The sequence below is a fragment of the Tenebrio molitor genome, chromosome 6 (assembly GCF_963966145.1).
Source record: "Tenebrio molitor chromosome 6, icTenMoli1.1, whole genome shotgun sequence".
Taxonomy (NCBI): Eukaryota; Metazoa; Arthropoda; class Insecta; order Coleoptera; family Tenebrionidae; genus Tenebrio; species Tenebrio molitor.
This window is the reverse complement of record NC_091051.1, coordinates 204,909-226,737: the sequence shown is the minus strand read 5'-3', so window position 1 is coordinate 226,737 and position 21,829 is coordinate 204,909. Positions and strand designations below refer to the sequence as shown.

General features: G+C 39.1%; 1 protein-coding gene across 1 annotated transcript in view; it reads left to right on the top strand.

The window, feature by feature from the left end:
• ds (dachsous cadherin-related 1) overlaps positions 1-21,829 on the top strand; it is a 121,869-nt gene that overhangs the window by 93,665 nt on the left and 6,375 nt on the right. The window contains exons 3-6 of the mRNA XM_069052484.1: positions 5,133-5,313; positions 6,096-6,581; positions 13,122-14,138; positions 19,427-20,992. Coding sequence (XP_068908585.1) covers positions 5,133-5,313; positions 6,096-6,581; positions 13,122-14,138; positions 19,427-20,992 — 3,250 coding nt within the window. The remainder of the gene's footprint in view (positions 1-5,132; positions 5,314-6,095; positions 6,582-13,121; positions 14,139-19,426; positions 20,993-21,829) is intronic.

The following is a 21,829-nucleotide window of genomic DNA, read 5'->3' as shown; positions in this document are numbered from 1 at the left end:
GAAAAACCTGCAAGACCCATTTCTCCTGAAATGAAAAACACTTCTGTATGTTGGAAGAAAAGAGCCAACACCACATTCGACAATCTAGTCTAGGTCGTATTTATCACTAGCATAAAACATGAAGTGTGAAGGCAGGTAAAAAGGCAGCATTGTATGGTGGCAGACAGGGATAAGGTGTTCTCAACATTTATTCATTAGGATTTAGTGTAACAGTATGATGGGAGGATTACTGTTCCCCTGTTTATGCAGTTGATATTAAATATATTAACGTTACCCGGAGCAAAACTCAGTTGAAACTTGTGTCAGGTTAAAAACCTAACCTAAAAATGTGACATTCAGTATTAAGCAGCACATTCAAAATTGGACAAATTTTCATAGCAGCTGGACCAGACAATCGTTTATAGATACCCTGTATAATTATGTGTTTCAAGTTTCAAGTCGATCGTATATGTGGAAGTAGATCAAAACTGAATTACAAGATTTGAGCTCAGCAAGTGAAGTTAAATCAAAGTTTATAATAAAAACACAACGCACTTGAATTGGCGTTGTCATTGGTGAAGTCTGTTTTCAATTACGCTTTTTTTCCAAATGCAACACAAAGTAACTGTTGCTCCTTTTCAAAGGCAATGTGGTAAAAATTACACATTTTCTTATTTCAACATCTCCACAAGAAATTCTTTCTCAGATTTTAAATGCATAATGTTCAATTGCAACACGTTTCTCTTTCTAGTATAGATAACGCACTTTTGTCGTAGACAGCCAATTACAAAGATATTTTATCTACTTTGAGTTAAAAATAAGCTCATTATTTTATACCGAAAACAATTTAATAATGAAACATATTATTAAACTGTTTTTGGTAACTTTTAGCTTTTGTTATATTGGTAACATCAGCCGTTTGACGTCAGGCGTCAATGTAACGAATGAAGCTAGTATTAGATATATGGTAAATTTAATAAATACAGAGTCTATCAGAACTGGCGGACCAAAATAATACGGTGAAATCATCATCTTCTGGGAATAATCGGAAAAATATTTTAAAAAATCCATCCTCATTGGATTTTAAAATAAGAACATTGTTAATTGACGATTGGTCGTGTAGATATAAAATTACCTTAAAAAATTATATTAGTAACTATCGAAACAAATTTGATTGCTGCAAAGACATAATAATTGAATATTATGTCATAATAAATTATTTCTGACAATTACAAAAGTCATTAAAAACGCTTAATGTTTACTTCTTCAGAATATTTTGATATGATTGTTTTATACCGGGACATTTTTTTAACATTGAACATAGCCCATACTTATTCCCTATGTTCAGTTTTAAAAAACACAGGTCAATACATGTATGTAATCACGTAACCAAGGTAACGAAAATAAATACTTGACAGTTTAACAAAATGGTCAAGTTGTTTGAAGAAGAAATACACATAATGCAGTTATTCTATGCCAATCAGAACATTTTAGAAATGTGCGTGACATTTCCAATGCAACACATGATTGGCCTATCACTATTTCAATCACTGTTTAAGATATATTTTTCTGAACATTTTTCCTATTATTCCCAGAAAATGATGAATTCACCGTATTATTTTGGTCCGCCAGTTCTGTATAACCCTACACTTTTGTGAAAAATGTCTGTTGCCAACCCACGCGAAATTCCCTAGTCTACTATGAAAGCTTGAGCAGCCGAAATTTCAGGCATTAGTAAAGCAAAGTAGATAAAATAGTATAGTATATTATATATTGAGGGAGAGAAATGCATGATTTTTCCTAAGGTACAGTTTGTACAAAGCACCGAAGGAAAAATGAGCATTCTCTCCAGAAGTATATATACTATTTTTTTCACGGTAGGGAGTAGAAACAGCACAAAAATCTCAAATTTTAAGAATTTAATGGAATTAGTATTTGCCTTGACAACACAATGAGATTTTTGTCACAACTGTCAAAAAAAATGAAAACTCCCATTAGATTTTTGTCACAACTGTCAAAAAAATGAAAACTCCCTAGGGAGCAAATATAAAATGCTTTACTTCTGTCACGACGTTGACATCCGAGAAGTTGATTTCTACTCCCGATCGTAAAAAAAATATATTATACTCGTTTAATATGTAAGACGTATTATCACATTCGTTCGTTCGTCTTGTTAAATTCGTATAATAATACAGGGTGTTTGCGAAGTTGAGGCGTTCCTTTTAACATGTGATAGTATGTGTTGTTCTAAAGAGTTTTAGCCAAAATCACCTTAGTAAAATGTGTAGGTACGGCAATGAAGATACAATAAGTTCATTTTTTTGAAATTTTTGAAACCGGTCTTGCTCAAATTTCCGCTGATTTGTTAGAAATTAGAATTGACAAAAAAAAATCAAATGAGCATGGACTTTAATCAAAAATACTGTTACAGTTGTCATCTAATTAGTTGAAATGGCTTTATCATTACGAAAATAATGAGCCCTCAGATATGTTGCTAATGTACGTATGTGCAATGTTATCACGTTATCAGAATGCAGCTGCGGCGTCCGGAGAGTACGCAAAGAGATTTCCAGAAAAACACCATCCTGGGCCACGTCAACACACAGGACCGGACTGAAAATTTTAGAAAACAATAAAAATATACAATAAATTATCTCCGTTAATACAAACATTTTACTAAGAAGATTTGTGCTAAAATTCTTAAGAATAATGCATAGTACCTCGTGTTACAAGGAACGCCTCAACTTCGAAAACACCTGTATACTATTGTAGATTCAAGATCAGCTCTGTTCACTTTATTTATTTCACTATTTCATGAGTTAATTTATTTTTTATTATTATTATTAGTATGTACCTACCTACGATCTTTCCTCCTGGGTGATTTCAAGATAGACTATGTCTGTCGTGTTTTATTCTCGTGTTTTATTCCTTTTTTACTTATTAAATCACTATTGTTATTAGCTTGTCAATAGATGCCTATATGTAAACCAACGCTCACATCTAAGCGTACTTGACCAGACCATATTGTAAGCGCATATCCTGAGACGGGGTGAGTTCGTTGTTTTGATGTTTATTTAGTGATCTCCCGCCAAGTGAATTTGCTGATCGTAAATCGCGTTCACGATAGCGCATAAGCGCAACCCTCGAGGCCAGTATTGTAATAACGCTAATAAGTTACCGATTACAGGGTTTGGCGATCGTAATGTCCGATCAATTCACCTCGGATCGGCCCTCCTCGTCTGACGTGAGCCATCGACACTCGACGCCACTGCGTTATCGATGAGGGTGTGTCCACACAGTAGCGCGCCCCGGGCGCCACACGCGGTTGCACTTTTATGCAAAATACGCCGACAACCCTTCGGCAAAGTTGATTATCTTCCGATGTGATTTTTATAAACGTACTCGATATGCAAAAGATTTCCTTCATACAATTTGTTCCTAGATATAAGTGGACTATGTGAAAGACACCGTCCAAGCCGGAAGTTTTACCAATTTTTTGACACACACAGATAAACATGTTTTTGAGTGGTTTTACGCCTTTTCATAAACATTGTTCTCACTCGTGAAGATAGTTTTTTCTCTTTACTCTTGAAAAATTTTCAGATGGGTGAATATACCTACACTTTGCGACTTCTCTTGGTGGTTGACGCGCATCGAAAAGCTCTTAAGCAGCGTTACCAATAAAGCACGATAGGTTGCATTGTTTGTTCAGCCACGGTCTGACTGGATGCCTATTGAAACAGAACGAGACTTGTGGAAACAAGTGTTAAAGAATATGGTAGGGAAAGTAACACCTTCCATTGTTTGGAGTCAAAACGGCCCACAACCGCGAACAATATTATAAGCGGTACGACGACGACCGTTTCGATCTGCATACAAAAACGGCCGTGAGAGAGCGCTCTTTCATATTTACATGTGCCAAAATTGTATTCAAATGTCTTCTCCTCTTCGGATAAATAGTCGGAAAAATTTGCAAACAAACCGACCGGTGGTCGACCTCCTTGGCAATAATTTCGAACTGACCGTTGCATAAATTCCCATTTCAATGCACATTCAAATTATAACCGCAAAAATAGCGAAAAACCTCCGTCGTAAAACTCGTCGCACTACATATAGCCAATTTCACAGTTATTAATTACGATCCGAACCATACAATGCGAAATTCTTCCTGCTATGCCTCGCCGATTGAATTTTCCAATTAGAAATCGCGATTCTATTGGCATTAATGCGTTCGTTATTTATCAGCGGTAATTACCGAACGGTGATAAATCAATTCGTTCGCTCTCTGGGTTCCGGACCCCCAGATTCGAATTCGGACGCTCAGTTTTAAACATTGACTTTGCTGGCTGGTGCCGAGATGCATCGATGACGGCGTAGTCGATGCGATGTCGACTTTTGCTAATGCGAGGATGGCAAGTGTATCTTTGTGTCCGTCGTCTGTTAAATTAACGGAATGAGACAATAACCCGAGACGCTTCTATACTCGTATTCTATGGAACACTTACGTACGAACTTGGGCAATCTTTTTTTTTATAATCCATCACGCTTCGATTGAACGCTAGGAGATCTAGGATTCCGCTGGTCGACAATGGCGCCGCCATCGGACGCGGTTGATTTAAACATAACATGATAAATAAAAGTGGCGATCAACGCAAAATATTAGAAACAACAACATTATTGAGGTTTTTAGCGTACAAAATTGTTTTTCGAATTTTCTCTAGCAAGAAGCAATGAACGACACACTATTAAATATACTGTAATTAAACAAGATCCGTTCTTGAGCCAACTCTGTCTCTATATTCTAGTAATAATTGCATCAGCATCTATCTTGCTCATTTGCTAACGACTCTGCTCTCCATCTTCCTCCTGTGTTCGTTCATCGTGGCGAACTTCTTCTTCTGCCATCAGTAACCGCCGGTAATGATGAACCTCCCACTTCAGACATGCGGTATAATCAGTCATGTCCTGGCAAACACCTATAAACTCACTTGGCCAAGACTTTGATATATTATTTGTGTGAACAACACAAGATTAAAAACAGGCAAGATTTGTTCTTCAAAGTTGTCATGTTACCTCTTGTAGTCTTTCACACCTCCGGGTTTCGTGGACTATTAAAACAACACTAATGTCTGTTTTTTTTTTTTTATTTGCAGGTTTCAGCAACCGATCCCGACTGTGGTGTCAACGCCATGGTTAATTATACTCTGGGCGACGGTTTTGGCAAGCTAAAGGAGTTCGAGGTCCGTTCCGGCACCGGCGATATCTGCATCACCTCCAACTTGGATTATGAGATCCGAAACGTGTACGAGTTTCCCGTCATCGCCACCGACAGAGGTAAATCTACAGGGTGTTTTTGAAATGCGTGCAGAAATTTTAACCACGAGCTACTGGCTTCATGTAGAACTCGGAAAAAATATCTACAAAATTCTATGTCAAAAAATAAAATGACATTTATTTTTTGAGCTACAATTTTTTTTAATTGCTTTTAGTCTTCTACGTTGTCAAACAACTTCGTAGGTAAAATTTCGGCACATTTTAAAAGTACACCTGTATATCATATTTTATAAAACGTACACCAATGTGGTTTCCTTGTTTTAAAGCATATTTTCTATAGGTTACTTCGCATTGACGTACATTTTATAAAACATGATATACAGGGTGTATTTTTAAATGAGCCGAAATTTTACCTGCGGGGTTGTAGGACAACGTAGAAAACTAAAAGCAGTTTAAAAAAATTGTAGCTCAAAAAATAAATGTCATTTTATTTTGGGTCTACATTTGCAACACTTGATTAAAGAATTTAGATCGGAACAGACACTCGAGACAATTTTTCTGTTCCCATAAACATAATAATAATTAATCCTCCCAATTACAGCTAGCTCAAAACGATTAGTATAGATCATCTTAACACACCGGAGCTGCTGAACGGCTTGGCACGTTTTCGTGAGCAAGAAGGAATGACATCGTGGTTATCGCTTTGTTTTCTTTTGCTTTGCACTTTATAAATAGTTAATACCTAATGGAGAGCGTTCACGGTCGGTTTCCGCGAGGTTGTGAAAACTAACAAACCACCATCGACAATCCGATGAAGACTTCTTCAGTCCAGTTCGTTTCAGGTGGCCTCAGCACAACCGCCAATGTGAAGATCCAGGTGACGGACATCAACGACAATCGTCCCACGTTCTATCCGCGCGTCTACAACGTCTCCCTTCGAGAAGGTGGCGCCTCGTCATCGGCAACGACGCCGGTGGTCGTCGTCGCCACCACAGACCCCGACTCCGGTCGTTACGGCACCGTCACGTACAAAATCGTCGCAGGAAATGACGCCGGTCTTTTTCGGATCGACAAAAATACCGGCGAGATCTTCCTCAGCAGGCCTAACTTGTTGTCCACCAGAAACCAACCCTACCATCGACTGAATATTAGCGCCATCGATGGCGGTAATCTCAAATCTCTAGCCGACGCCGAGGTGTTCATCAGCGTAATAGATTCAGCTCAGAGGCCACCCATCTTCGAACATCCTAGGTACACATACTCCGTTAAAGAGGACGTCAAGAGGGACAGCATAGTTGGAAATGTCAAAGCCACAGTCAGAGACTCAGGTGAGCAAACTTGCGATTCTTCGCGTGGTGTCGGTGATGGATGCAAAAGAAAAACCGAGATACGGAGAGGTCGGAATAGTTCTCTTTCAACCATTATACATCTAGATAGAGAACCGTATATTATATTGTAAAACGTCGGAAAAATGACAATCACGCGTTCGTGTTTACAGTAACAACCGCACAGATAAAAACTTGTACCGTTGGATGTGGATATGGTGGCTCGAATAGGCAATTGCGAAATGTGTGCATGTATATGTAAAAACTGACCAATTGCAACAAAAACATTATTGGTGACTGCGGTTTTCTTTGAATAAGGTTTAAGACTGTCGAAATATTTATTCCTACATAATTCAATCAAACGCTACAGTGTCAAGTAAAAATATGAGTTAATTTTTGAGCTGATGATGTATGTAATCAAGTCACTGACTTGACTGACTTACTTTATAAAAAAAAGTTTTGACAATAAATCATCGTTTTATTTCGCTCTAGCAGACCCGGCAATGCTTCGGTATTGCTAAATTTGAGCAATATAATAGAAATTCGATATCATCTATCGTCTCTCATCTATTATGGATATTAAACAGCAATCGAAATCTGAATAAATCTAATCTTCCATTAACAGTGTCAAAACAACAGCGCCACCTACCGGATTTCATTCAAACCATTCTCTAGATACTCCCGGCACTAATAAGAATAAACTGTGAAAATTTCAGCGAAATCAGTCAAGTACTTTTTGAGTCTATAGGGCACATACATACGACCATTGCCTTATACAGGGTTATTCACGTAAGCTGACGAACCTGACCAGGTAAAAATGCAACCCAGAATACATTTTACAAAGCGTACATTGTGTTTTGGTATTTAAAAATAAAATCAGGAATCCAAGTAGGTATTCTATTAGTTTGAAAGGTATATCTGTCATTTCATTTTTCCTTCATATTTAGTATTTGAAAATGTTTTCGAATGATGACAGAACCGACATGATGCTACTTACCCATTACTTTTGTGATTCTAATTGCTTATTATTGTTATTAAATCATACTTTGTTGACAGAGGTATTTTTCTGTCAGAATTTGACATTCATTAAGCTGACGTTAAAAGCTGCCTATGTTTTATGTGCATTATGATAATGTAATAGGGATCGAGATAGCTTTATAAATTGTATTTTGGGTTGCATTTTTACCTGGTCAGGCTCGTCATTTTACGTTGAATTACGTGTATAGATTATGAGTGCTCTGGAAAACGAGTGAATTGTTGAACACAAATACTCATCTCGTATGTCATAAACTACACTTGGAATCATTACTTATCAGTCCATCCTCCAGTGTACATTTTACAAAATTGTGTGGTGTAAGTTGTGTTCTGAAGAAAATCTTTCAGTGTTTTTTTTTTTGTTATTTATTTTTTATATAAAAAACAACAAGACCTTGTTAAAGTGTGTAAACACAATCATTGCAGTAGAAATGTCCCGGCGAACAAAGATTAAACCTGCCAACCATACAGGGTGTCTCAGCTAAGACTTTCGAGCCAAATATCTCGGTTATTTGCCAACGGATTTTTATGAAATTTAAAATGCAGATAATTTAGACCGTGAAGGTTCAACTACAGGGTGAGCAACAATAACTGTTTCAGTTGGCAAAAAAAAATTTTACATAAAATTTTCAAGACTGTGAATTGTACCTATTTCGGTTTGTTTTATTGACATTATTGATAGCTGGTATACATTTCAAATTTAAACGTCTTGGTTTTTGTAATCTTTTATTAATAAAATGGTTTTCTCGTTGGAACATGACATAAAAGTCACCAAAAATCACCAGAATTTATTGCCAACTCAATCAGTACTTGTTGCTCACGCGGTAGTAATAATAAAATTACCTCAAGTTAAAAAATGTAATTTTAACACATGTTTCCTTTATCGAAAATTATGCGCGATTATTATTAGATTGTTAAACATTAAAAAATAGGGGTCTACACAAACAATTAAGTAAATCACTTTAGATTAAATTAGATTTTGCCGTTAAAAATTTAATGTAAAATTTGAAGGTATTTGAGCAGTTACCTTTTGAAACAATTGATGATTAATTGCCAAACAACATTTTGTACACCCTCTAAAGTCTGTCAAAATTTTATTAGAAACGTCAAATTGTGAAAATTTATTGAAAATACTTTAAAAATAGACTACAGCGGCAGAAATTTCAATATTGTTGAAAAAGGAAAAAAATTTTGCCTATGGAGAGTGTCGTAAGAACTTCAATGACACAGTTCGTTTTCTCGTGGAACACTATCCAAATGTAGACTTTACAAAATGTAAGGTTAAGAAAGTCGTCAATTTATTTGAAGACACAGGAAGCGTACGTGAACTAAATTACCTTGCTAAAATATCCCGATCGTGTGTTAGTCCTTTATGGAAGAATTAAAGCATCCAGTATAATAAATTACGTCCAAATGTTGTCTTTAACTTTGTATGTGTTTGTAAGGTTAGTCAAATATGTCACCTGCGCTTCTGCAAAATTGCGCGTTTGTTTCATACGCGTCTACGTTTTTGTATTTGCAGCCACGCTTAACACAGTTTTTTGCTTTTTTCTTGCAAACCAGACGTCTTTCAAGGACGAGTTTTTATATTTTATTCTTCACCGTCTAAAATATCTGCATTTTAAATTTCACAAAAATCCGCTGGAAAATAACTGAGTTATTAGGCTCGATAGTCTTAGCTCAGACACCCTATAGGTACAAAATACAAAGTATTCTGCCAACATTATTTTTTTATCTACGAGTAGTGAAAGGATACACTTTGGCAATTTTTTAGTTACCTATATTTTCGGGATAATTAGATTTTGTAAGCAGAATGTTGGGTAAAAAAGTTGCTGATTTCAGTTCAGGAGATAAAACAACAACATAGAAATATGTAGGTATAAAAAATCAGCCTGAATTAAAAAAAAAAAGAAAAACACCAAAAGAAAAAATTCAAGCTGAATTCTATAAAAGCGGTAGGAATTTTTGTTCTCGATACACCATTTCTTCAGGTCCAGATAAAATGCTGAACTCAAAATAAAAAAAATCAATATAACCGGTAGTGGACACAAAAAAAAACACGTCAATTTCATAATTGTATGCTAAGGTGGGAAGGAACGGTCCGATACCCGATACTCGCATTCTGCCACATTTGCACAGTAATAGTAGTGTGTGCCGGTCTTCAATACCAACTATTGTCCTGTCTGTCGCGTTGTCCGCCCATGTGGTCATTGTTTCAGTAGTATTCATTTATTTCATGGCGTTTCCCGCAAACGGTGCTACTGCTCGGCCTTAATGGGACATACACGGCCGTTGTTTATTTTAATTGAAATTCGAATTGGTTCTCACGTCGTATTGGAAAATTTCTCCAATAGCATCATCGAGTGTTCTCAAAAAAAATTACCATATAGACAGGATTTTAAAATGGCCCCATTACAATGCTAAATTGGTCATTGTTGTACAAACTTGTTTATTTATTGGATGAAATATAGTCATTAGTGACACCTGACGTGTTACTTTGCATATTAGGCTAATGGAGGTGTTACTTTTTATCTGACGAAAACGGTTAATTTTAATTTGATATCTTTATTTAAACAAATTTGCATGTTGGACCGAGATAAAACTTCGGTCGCGCGATTACATAATTCCGCAAAGATGGATGACGGCGGAGGTGCGAACTGACATAAACGTTAAGAACCAAAAACTTTCTTCGGTCCATACGAAACAGTTTCACTGCGTAGCTATTAAAAGGCTTCGTCTAGCATTTATTTAATTAATCCATCTCTGGGGGTGACGGTACGCGATCGTAAAACGTGCGCAGTTAGCGTGCTTATAAAATCCGGGAAGGAAAAAATCGCCATTATATTTAATGTTTCATTTGATTTTAAATTGCAATTCAACAAGGAATTGGTAATAAAACTGCAGTAAAGTCGACCCAAGAACCACGGCCTTCATTAACTTAACGATCGCTAGCTTTTTGCGAAAATATTAAAACTACTTAGTCGGACCTGACTGCACGAGCTTTCTTCTTCTATTATCTTCACATAGTTTGCAAAAGTTTTGAACGAACGTAACGTTTTTTTTTTTTGTGCAAAATTGTTTTATTATTTTCAAATGTCAGAACGAATATCAACGCCAACATTCATTTTGCAAATCTGCTAAGTGACCGCGATGTGCCCCTCGACTTCTCCAAACTGCATGGCAATGTAGGTATCGCCTTCTGCCGCAACCGGAGCGACTCGCGGCTCGTCTGCTGTGTCCCCTGGCCCCGCTTCCGGACCCGTCCGGCGAGGTTTTGGGGTTTTCATACAGCAAACCAACTTTTCAGCAATGTAATAAATTGTACGTTCCTGTCGCGACAACCTGAGGATTCCAAACGGTGGTTCGGCGCTCTCTTCATTTATCGACCTTGTCGTTGTGGATTCTCGCTTCGGTGCCGGTTTCACGGCTATCATATAAGTATTTCTGGCACGGTATTTAAATCAATCAGCGCGTTTGTTAAATTTGTGCCGCTATTATGAATGGCGGCGCCGTTACACACGGGAACATTTCGATAAACCAAAACATTTTGAAAACCGCTGGACCCGCCGACCGAACACAATGGCCACCTTTCTTTGCCGAAACGTCGGCAGAGAGAGACGCATCCCTCCAAATAATTGCCCCCTCCGAGAGCTTTGTGATGCTGTGACAGGACTGCTCGTTTGCCTAAATGCTAATAAGGGGCCTTTACAAATCCACACAAACAAAAAGCGACCGGGTATTTATTATACGCACATATACGTTTAATTAATGCCGGGGACCCTTTTCGGGGACTCTTTTCGTGGAGGTCTTTTTGTGAGTCTTCAATGGCTCCGCGTGGGTACCGATGATGATTCATTTGAGTTTGTTCTGCATGCCGGTGCGAGCTTGTTCTTTTTGCGATCTTTAATGTAAAATTTTAGAGTTATGCATGTTCACAATAATTATTCCAAATACGAGTATTATAGGTACAAGGACCAAAACCCTAAAAACGTAACCACTAATTATAAACACTTTGTTAGAAGTGACGGAACGAAATCATCTACCTATTCAAATAGCAAATAACCTTTTTTTACTGACAATTAGACAAAAAAAAATTAATAGGTGAGAAAGCTTTGCCTTTGATTTTTATTTCTTTTTGAAGTGAATTAGTTTCATGCAACACGGTAAAATCGTTCGCAGCTCAGCGAAAATCGTTTGCACCACGACACGGCAAGCTAAATTCAAGACAGTCGAGTTTTTTAGCGGAGCGAGCGAAAAACAATCAACGGTGCGTCACTTGTCAATTTTAAATACACACATTACACATATTAAATCAGTAACGAGAATCATAGAAGTTTTCACTTCTTCTTTTTTTGATAAGTTCAGGGACAAAATATGTATAACTTGATTGCTGTAGAAGTGGAATAAGTCACAACAAAAAAGTTACTCTTCTAACGAAGAATGGGAGTTAAAGAAACAAATAGAAATTCGGCGATGATTTTTATTCACGTCAAAGGAAAATCAGTGGACGGATTAATTTATTACCTATTACGAACAATTTCTTGCCTCCTATAATTCAGGAAATGCGGTACTTCTTATAAAGAAAAGCCGGTTGTTAATTGGTCACTGCGAGAACAATTAATTAATGACACTTACATGTCTTTTGTGTAGGTATGAAAAAACGGGCCGGAATACGTACGACTTGCCAACAGGAAGGAAAAATGTCCAGAGAATATTTCACGTCGCAATTAAATAATAATTATTTATTAAAGTGTATACATCTTGTTTTTTTTTTCTTTGGTTTGCAAATAAAGAATCTCCGGCATTTCGTGCTCGCAGAAAATCAAATCGAAGCAATGACTCCCAACGGAAACTAGAAAACAAAAGGACCGTAATTAATAAAAGTCACAACCGAATCAAACAAATGAATCTCACGCTGGTGCACGTGAGGTGTTGAATGGTCTTTACAAGAATGTCGTTTTGTTTTTATTCCGTCCCTATGACGACACCTCCGTGGAGGCTCTTTCGACGAGAGAACGCGTAATTCTTAATAAATAGTCCGAGTCCTAATCGGGTCAACGGGGAAGCAATTAGTCAACGCCGTAGGCCGTTGGTATTTACTCGCGAAAAATATAAATTACGAAACGGATACCTCCCATGATGATAACAACGATCACTATTAGTGCTTTGCTCCTTGAAATACTAGTACCTTCAAAGCAAGACAGATTAGCTTCGTAAACCGGCTTTATGTTCTCAGCGCTATGAATGCCGGTGTGCTGTTTAGGTGTTTTGTATCCTGGAAAAAGTAACTAATATAAATTGACGATATTCGGATAAGACGAGAAGGATGTCCGCCTTTATCTTTGCATTGTCCATTTGTTTTTACACCGCCACGCTTTAATTGCAGATAAACAAGCGCGACGCGCGAATTGCATCGTACTCGTAGCAATGTGTAAAAATTGCCGGTGGATTTTATTCACATTTTTCAAATTTACTATGTGTATTTACGTTATTATGTTCCACTTCCAGGTGATCACAAAAACGTGCGGTATTCCATTTATTCTGGAGACCCGGAAGGCTTTTTTCGGATAGATTCCTCTACAGGCGCTATTAAAACGGCGTCTCTCCTCAACCACGAGATCCGAAGTAACGTGCTGCTCAACATCCAAGCCACCAACGGCGATCCTCCGGTGTACGGCCATACCCAAGTCAACATCGAAATTGAAGATGTCAACGACAACGCTCCGGAATTTGAATCGAACGTGGTCCGCATTTCGGTTCCGGAAAACGTCGATACCGGAAACACTTTGTACGCCGCCCACGCCCGCGACAAAGATTCCGGGGCGAACGGCGTCGTGCGTTACAAAATTATCAATAACAGCGCTACCGGTAGCCTCTTTAGCATTGACCCTAAGTTGGGTCATCTCACTCTGACAAGACGTTTAGATTATGAAACGACCCAACGCCACAGCTTGATTATAACAGCGACCGACACTGGAATTCCTCCATTATCTGCCAACTTGACTGTGTTAGTTGAGGTGCAGGACGTGAATGACAATCCTCCGGTTTTCGAAAGGAACGAATACGGCAAGACGGTGGAGGAATCGCGAGCGGTCAATTCACAAATCATCCAAGTGACGGCGGTCGATTTGGACACCGGAAATAATGCTCGTCTGACGTATCGGTTGCTTCCGGTAAACAATTCGGATGAGATTTTTGGAATTTTCCCAAACAGCGGATGGTTGTATTTGAAAAGGAATCTGGACAGAGAAAGCAGGGATCGGTATGAGTTGACAGTGAGTGCGACTGACAACGGCACCCCATCCCAAAGCGCCACGACGAGGGTTCTCATCGATGTCAGCGATGCCAACGACAACGACCCTCGCTTTCCTAAGGAGGCATACGAGTTCACTGTGGAAGAGAACCAGAGGCGGGGTTGCTTGGTGGGTAAGATATCAGCGACGGATAACGACACCGGCGAGAACGCCGTCATTCGCTACAGTCTCATCCCGAACAACACCAGCTTTCAAATCGATTCCACAACAGGTGAGTTTCTCAAGCATAATAAATACAGTCCTTTTTTTTAAAATCAGCTGTCAAAGTGTTGTCAAGTTGGTATGAGCAATTGAAAGTGCATTTCACAATATAGGTTGGCAACGTCGAGCCGTGCAAGGTCATCGGCGCTGTCATTGCGCATAACTGTCATTTGCGTTGAAAAATTAACGCACAAAATTTGAAAAGGTGCATTCGTAGTGCCCCGAGACTGAAAAAATGACCCTGATTCGGTACAGCGAAGAGTTGAAAGGTGACAACCCTGAATTGAGTACAAAGGCGATTTGTGAGAAAGCTTCAAACATATTCAATGTATCGTATTAAATACCTATATACCTATTTTCTAAATTCTCATGTATTAAATACGTCTGCAATTAAAAAATCGTTGTGTTCCAAAGTCCTCTTGAATGTACCCAAACAAAAGTACATGCTCTACAAAATACTCTTTAAAAACAAGTATGTACCTACATAAACCTACATTTCATTGAAACCTTTAACACTGACTACGTTCGATGTTTCAATTACGTTAGACAGACTGACAGACATAACCTCAATTTTGACATGGGGGGAATTGTTATACAGTTGATCGGAAAGTACAGGTTTTAGGGTAACACAGTCTGGTCTGTTACAAAGTTTTGACACTGACAGCTGATTAAAAAAAAAGAGCGAGTGGTGGGGGCAAGAGTAAAATAAATTTCGTAAAATTTCATGCCATCATCTTTTGGGGTTCAAGGTTGAGGCGATTTACTTTTTTACGGGCCGTCCTAATAGCGAAATCGTGTATAGTATTGAACAAATGTTTGTGGACGAAAACGTTTTAATGCGGCTGATGTCAAATAAAGTAAATGAAAAACAAATATGCTTTGTGTAGCCGACGACTTCCTCCTCAATAAAAATGTTTGCTCTCTCAATAGCTTGAGATGATCTGATGTTGATTTTTTTATTAAAACGTTTAGGTAATGGAAATTCAAGCGGGTGTTGTTGCATTAAAATTTTCATGCCGCCGGTATTACCGCGTCACCGACGAATTTCCCGTTTGTGATACAACCTTATTAGTTCCAATTAACACCTAGCACTAAAAGTCGAATGAGTGCGGTCTGCTAGTGGCCGGAGTAAAAAAAAAGAGACATTAAGGTTCCTCTGAAGCGATCATTTTACTAAGTAAGCTCCAATTTAGGCAATAATTGGGACTGATTTCATCGGCAACGTACATTAGACGGAAGAAAGTGGCTTTATTATGGGGAGATGGCTCGACCAGGCTGAGCTAAGAACCGAAATTTAGAGATCAACAATCCGAGCTAGAATAATGTCAAAATATTGAAAGAATCGGCACGTTTGACAACTTTCGAAAGTAAACTGGACGCTACCGATCGGATTCGGTCCGAGTCGTACGGCCATTATCTCAGAGAGACGTTCGTTAAATCGCAAGATTTCCTGCAATAACGGCCATAAACCCGTACTAGAAACTATAAAATTAGCTGGCCACTACTTCGAAAAGGTCTATTATTAAACGTAAGCTGTAAACGGTCGTACTCGGGTCATTAATACCGAAATAGCGTTAAATTGCCGCCACGTCGAGACGACGTTTTGCATGCATCTCTTAAGAGTTGCTCCGGCGTCATAAAATCGCTTCACCGAGAGGTGGGTTATCACGACGATTGAGCCATAAGATAAACGTATCACGTGATAAAGACCGCCGAAGAAAAAAAAATTAGAACGTTGAACCTGGACCCAGATTGATTCATGGAGCTAAATGCGATTAAGTATTGCATTTATCATGTTTTCAATACAAGTAATCCGACCTGTGATATACTAAATATGATTTATAATCTTCAATTTAATATCGTGAAAGTTTACCTCCGATAAATTTTTTATTCGTCTTTTTGCGACGAGAGCATTATTCAGTGAAATCCCGGGATTAAGCGCGCTCGGCCCGGTCGCGATTTATGGGTCTTGCCACCGCGAGAAAAATATTCCGGTCTGCCGTGGCCGTCGAAATTGGCCGACTTTTCGATTTTCAAAAGTGGCCGCGACTCCCCCCTATAGACCGTTTTTGCGACGCAACCGACACAATAGATCATAGATTACGTGCTGTGCTTCTTTTCCAGTTTTTACGACGAGAAATTTGATTAGTTACGGTAAGAAAAGGAGGACTTCCCACCTGACCGTTCGGGGGGCGGATCGTGTCGAACGCTTTCGTCACTTCAGAGATCGACAGTGAACGATTCTCCGATTATTACGGAATCATACGACAATAAAATATTTCCAACTGAAACCACAAAAAACTTATCGTTATACCTACACTTTCATTTCTCAAAAATATGTAACATATTTTATTTAATAGATACCAGTGGAACGGCCCGTGCTTACGCACTAAAATCAATAAAATATTAAAATTCTACGCTCATTTTCGAAATCTTTTTCGTCTTGGCTTCTGTGTTCCCGCCTACGTCTTTGCCGTTCTCTATTTTCTGCTCTTTGTCGCTCAAGTTTATCTAAATTATCCATTATTGTAATATTTTTCTTATAAAATTAATGACAGATTTTACTGTCAAAAGGGACGTGTCATAACCGCCATATTGTTAGTATAGTTGATTTCCTATAAATGTTCATCAAGTGAGCTGTGCATGTGTAAAAGCATCTTTAATTTAGTTACATTACAAAAGTCACATTTATGAAGGTCATGTCCAATAAATCTTTATTTGGTAAAAATACAAAGACAAAAACAAATAAGAATTACTTTAATTTAATCAGTAAAAAGACGTTGAATTGATTGCTTTTGAAATCAATAATTAGTCAAATCGGGTTCGCGCAGAGCAAGCAACTTTGAAAGTCAAAGTCAATAGCTTTAGCTTTAATACCAACAGAAAATCAGATTTTCATGGCTTGCTTAGATGCACATTTATATGAAATTGAGTATACCTATTGGGCGATTCAAAATTCATCTGGCAACTGTGTAGGTAGGGTAGAGTTAATGTTTTTTTGACAGTTCATAGTCGCGCAATTTTGAAAACTGTCAAATCAATGTGTAATGATATCAAAAAAATCAAATGCACGCTTATGAAATGTCATACAAATGACAACTCTACCTCATCCACACAGTTGCCACATGAATTTTCATACATAGTTGCCATACTTGGCCACAATCATTTTGAATCACCCAATATTAAAGATTAAAGATAAAGATTAGTAAAAACAAAGTGGAAAAATAATTTTATCAACAAACAACAAAAGTTGTGGGGATTTTGGCAGAAAAATTGGAAGAAGGATGTACTTCCAATAGACGCGTGTGGGTTCGACTGGGCACCTGCGGCCGATTGCCCAATCCGCCACTGGTAATTTCTCTCTCTTTATCGGCAATAAGTGTCATCCGACCGGCGTTTTTGAAGTTAACTTAATTAGGTGGCTGCACCTTCCTGAGTTTTCGGCTAAAAACCCGCCAGTTATGCGCCCATAATCGAACTTTAATATGATAATAGTGCCGTAAAACTCTTCCAAACGGACTCTCATGATCATAAAACACCCGATTTAATCGCGCACGTTCACCAAAAACCCGAGATAATTAAATCGAATGTGCGCCATAGTACCGACATCCCTTTCGTAAGAGTCCCGCCGTCAGATGGCGCGCGATACTCGTTTTTAACATAGATATATAAGGGGAAGATACAGCCATTCCATATAAACGTATTTCGTTGCTTGGGAAAACATATCAACGATTCCGGTACTATCCTCCATTTTTTTCTAGCACACAATTAATGTATTCTTGTCTTGTTTCCATACATCTGCACTTGAATAGAGAAGTACCTCGTATTCATCTAGTTGACGATAATTGAGAAACGTCATCGTGACAAATTATTTGTGAATTATTTTTTGCTTTAAAGATGAAGACCTGTATTGTATGTTCCACTCCTTACAATTCTTCAAATAAAGAAATATCCTTTCATGGATATACAATATACCTAACTCATGGAAAACGCTAGGAATTATATATTTGTTAACTACATGCGTGCGACTGAAATAGAAACAAAAGGTACGTCTTGTCCCCAGTACTTCACCTATTGCTGTATCTTCTCCTTATATATCTATGGTTTTTAAACCGCTCATTATAATAATTGCAAGTGAAATTGGAACATAATTGTATAATATCAAGAATGTCACGCTCGTTCAATTTTCCGAGACGTGTTTCAGCGATGCGTATGCCATAAACAATGAGACTTTTGAGTTGTAAACGTCGTTTTCGGTGGGGCATCCCGACGAAAAACGAAGAAATCGCGGAGGCATCTACCGGCGGTTACCGTACTTAATTACAGGCACCTGTTAGTCGAGCTCTTATTCCGGTTTTAATTGAAAATGGGTTCTCACGAATCATAAGACCGACCATGATGGATGGCGATGACGCGGTGTTCCAACGGTCGAATGTCAACGGAGTTTCGGCCATGGGAGGGTCTCTCGCCTTCATTTTTTTTTTCTGTTGTTCACTCGAGAAACCAATCACAATCCATAGTCTAATCGGTCTGGTTAACCGAAACAAGAGAAGTTCGTTTTCAACAACGAGCACCTTGTCAATTAAAAAATAACGCAAACTTTCTGTAGGTACTGTATTTCAGCTCCAATGCTGACGTTCGGAGTTTGATTTTATGCGGATCCTCCACGAACTTCCAAACACGCCTAGAATGCAGCACCGCGGGCTGCCGGACCAAGAATCATCACACACACACACACACACACATGCACACACGATTGAAATGTATGAGGGTCCACATGCCAGTCACGTTGCCAGAATCTCGAGCGGCTACAGAAGCCTTGGAATGCTTTTAGCATTCCGCTTTCAAAACAAATAATGAACCGTTGACACTTTTCATAACTGCCTCGACCCAGTCGACACGGTTTTTGCGGTGTCCGCGACTCGAACTCGATGAGTCGAGAAGGGTCGACGGAAAATCGAAAGTTCCTTCAGAAGACTTGTAGGGCATTGCATGGTGTGGGTATAAACGAGAGTGAATGGCGCGGGCCCTGCGAACTCGGTTTCGGTGTGTTTCGTTCAGTGGCCGGGAATGTGACCGAACCGCTTCTTCAGCCCCGGCCCCGCGACGTTGCGCTCGCTGGATTCCACGGACATACTTCACGCGCGGCCTTTGCTTCTACACCGCGTAAAGCCGCAATTGGATCAAATGCACAAATTTTCGACGGTGTCCCATCTCTAACAATATTTATTTGGGGCCTCCTCTTCGTGCACTGTCACCATCTGGAAATGTTATTGATTGTTGTTTTTTATATTATAGGTAAAATCACAGCCAAAGAACCCCTCGACCGAGAACAAAAAGATACGTACGATCTAGTGGCCGAAGCCCGGGATCAAGGTATTCCTTCGCGCAGCGTCAGAGTAGTCGTCAAAATATACGTTCTGGACGTGAACGACAACGCTCCGGAAATAATAGATCCCCAAGAAGATGTCGTGAGTGTTCGTGAAGAACAACCACCTGGTACCGAAGTCGTAAGAGTGAGAGCCGTGGATGCCGATAATGGCCAAAATGCTTCGATTACATATTTGATCCTGAAAGGACGAGACTCAGACGGTTACGGCGTCTTCAACATCGATCCAGTTAGTGGAGTCGTTCGTACTAGAATGACGTTAGATCATGAAGAAAGAACAATTTATCGACTAGTAGTGGCCGCCAGTGATGCCGGCACACCGCCGAAACAAACAGTCAGAATGTTACGTGTAGAAGTCTTGGATCTCAACGACAACAGACCAACTTTCACGAGTTCAAGTCTAGTTTTCCGAGTTCGCGAAGATGTCAAAATTGGACACGTTGTGGGATCGGTAGCCGCATCCGAATCAGTCGATCAGGAGAACATCATTAGTACGACCACTGGAGGACACATAACCTACACTCTTACGTCCTTAATGCCGGAAAACATCATCGACGCCTTCGACATTGACCACAACACAGGTTCGTTGGTGGTGGCAAGACAATTAGACCGCGAGAAAGAATCAGAGTATCGTTTGGAAATCAGAGCTCTGGACACCAGCGCGATGAACAATCCCCAAAGCAGTGCAATTACAGTCAGGATCGATATCGCCGATGCTAACGATAATTCGCCTCGTTGGCCCGGAGATCTCGTCACGATCTCCCTGAACGAAGACACCGAAGTCGGGACGTCGATTTACAATTTCACAGCTTCGGACTCGGACTACGGCAACAACGGCGACATCCGCTACCACCTCCTGCACCAATATCCGAATAACAACACCTTCACCATCGACTCTCTGACCGGAACATTGACTTTGACCACCGGAGTCGATTACGAAGCAATCGAGGAATACATAATCGTCGTTGCTGCCACGGATCAGTCGTTGAACGTTTCCGATCGGAGGACCAGTTCCGTTACGGCACGTCTCGTCGTCACCGACTTTAACGACAATCCCCCAAAATTCGTAGTTCCGGTTCCTGCGATGGTCTTCATCGGCGATGTCGGCATCGTCGGGATGAAGTTAGCCCATGTGGTGGCAGTCGATAATGACAGTGGTGACAACGGGCGAGTAACTTACGTAATTTCGGGTGGAAACGAAGGTGGCTTGTTCGCAATGGGTTACGACACAGGCGTTTTGACCTTAGCCAAACCTCTTCCTGACGCACAAAAGACATACGTTTTGAATATAACAGCCACAGATCACGGGACGCCCACGCTTCATGCCGATATGGAATTAAAATTGACGGTACAAGGATCTGAGACCAACCCTCCCAGATTCTTCAATTCTTTGTATACGGCCAGCGTGCCGGAAGATGCGCCCGTGGGGACGTTCGTTACCAAAGTGACGGCTAAATCTGGGCTTGTCGAAGAAGGTATGTATGACTTGATAACAGAAACAATGGAAATATGGACGTGTCGATGCGCTTCAAATGCCTATTGTAGAAATCATTAAATGACCTGATCGGACCTGATTTTCATATTTACATTTATATTCATCTCGTATCGACACAAAATGAATATTCATGGTTTTTGTAACGGCCTTCTGAGTATGTTAACTGAAAGATTAATTGGATGAGAGATCAGATAAAACGAGCATTTGGTGATAATTGTACAGAGTAACTGCTTACTAATTTTACGTCGTATGCATTACGCATCCTAATCACTGACTCATTATACAGGGTGTTATTGAAAGTAGTACAGATATTTTAACCACAAGCTACTGGCTTTATGTAGAGCTCGGAAAAAATATCTAAAAAATTCTATGTCAAAAAATAAAATGGCATTTATTTTTTGAGCTACAATTTTTTTTAATGGCTTTTAGTCTTCTACGTTGCCAAACAACCTCGTATGTAAAATTTCGGCACATTGTAAAAATACACCCTGTATATCATATTTTATAGAACGTACACCAATGCGGTTTCCTTGTTTTAAAGCATATTTCCTATAGGTTACTTCGCATTGGCGTACATTTTATAAAACATGATATACAGGGTGTATTTTTAAAATGTGCCGAAATTTTACCTACGAGGTTGTAGGACAACGTAGAAAACTAAAAGCAATTTAAAAAAATTGTAACTCAAAAAATAAATGTCATTTTATTTTTTGACATAGAATTTTTAAAATATTTTTTCCGAGTTCTACATGAAGCCAGTAGCTCGTGGTTAAAATATCTGTACAACTTTCAATAACACCCTGTATTTGTTGGTTTT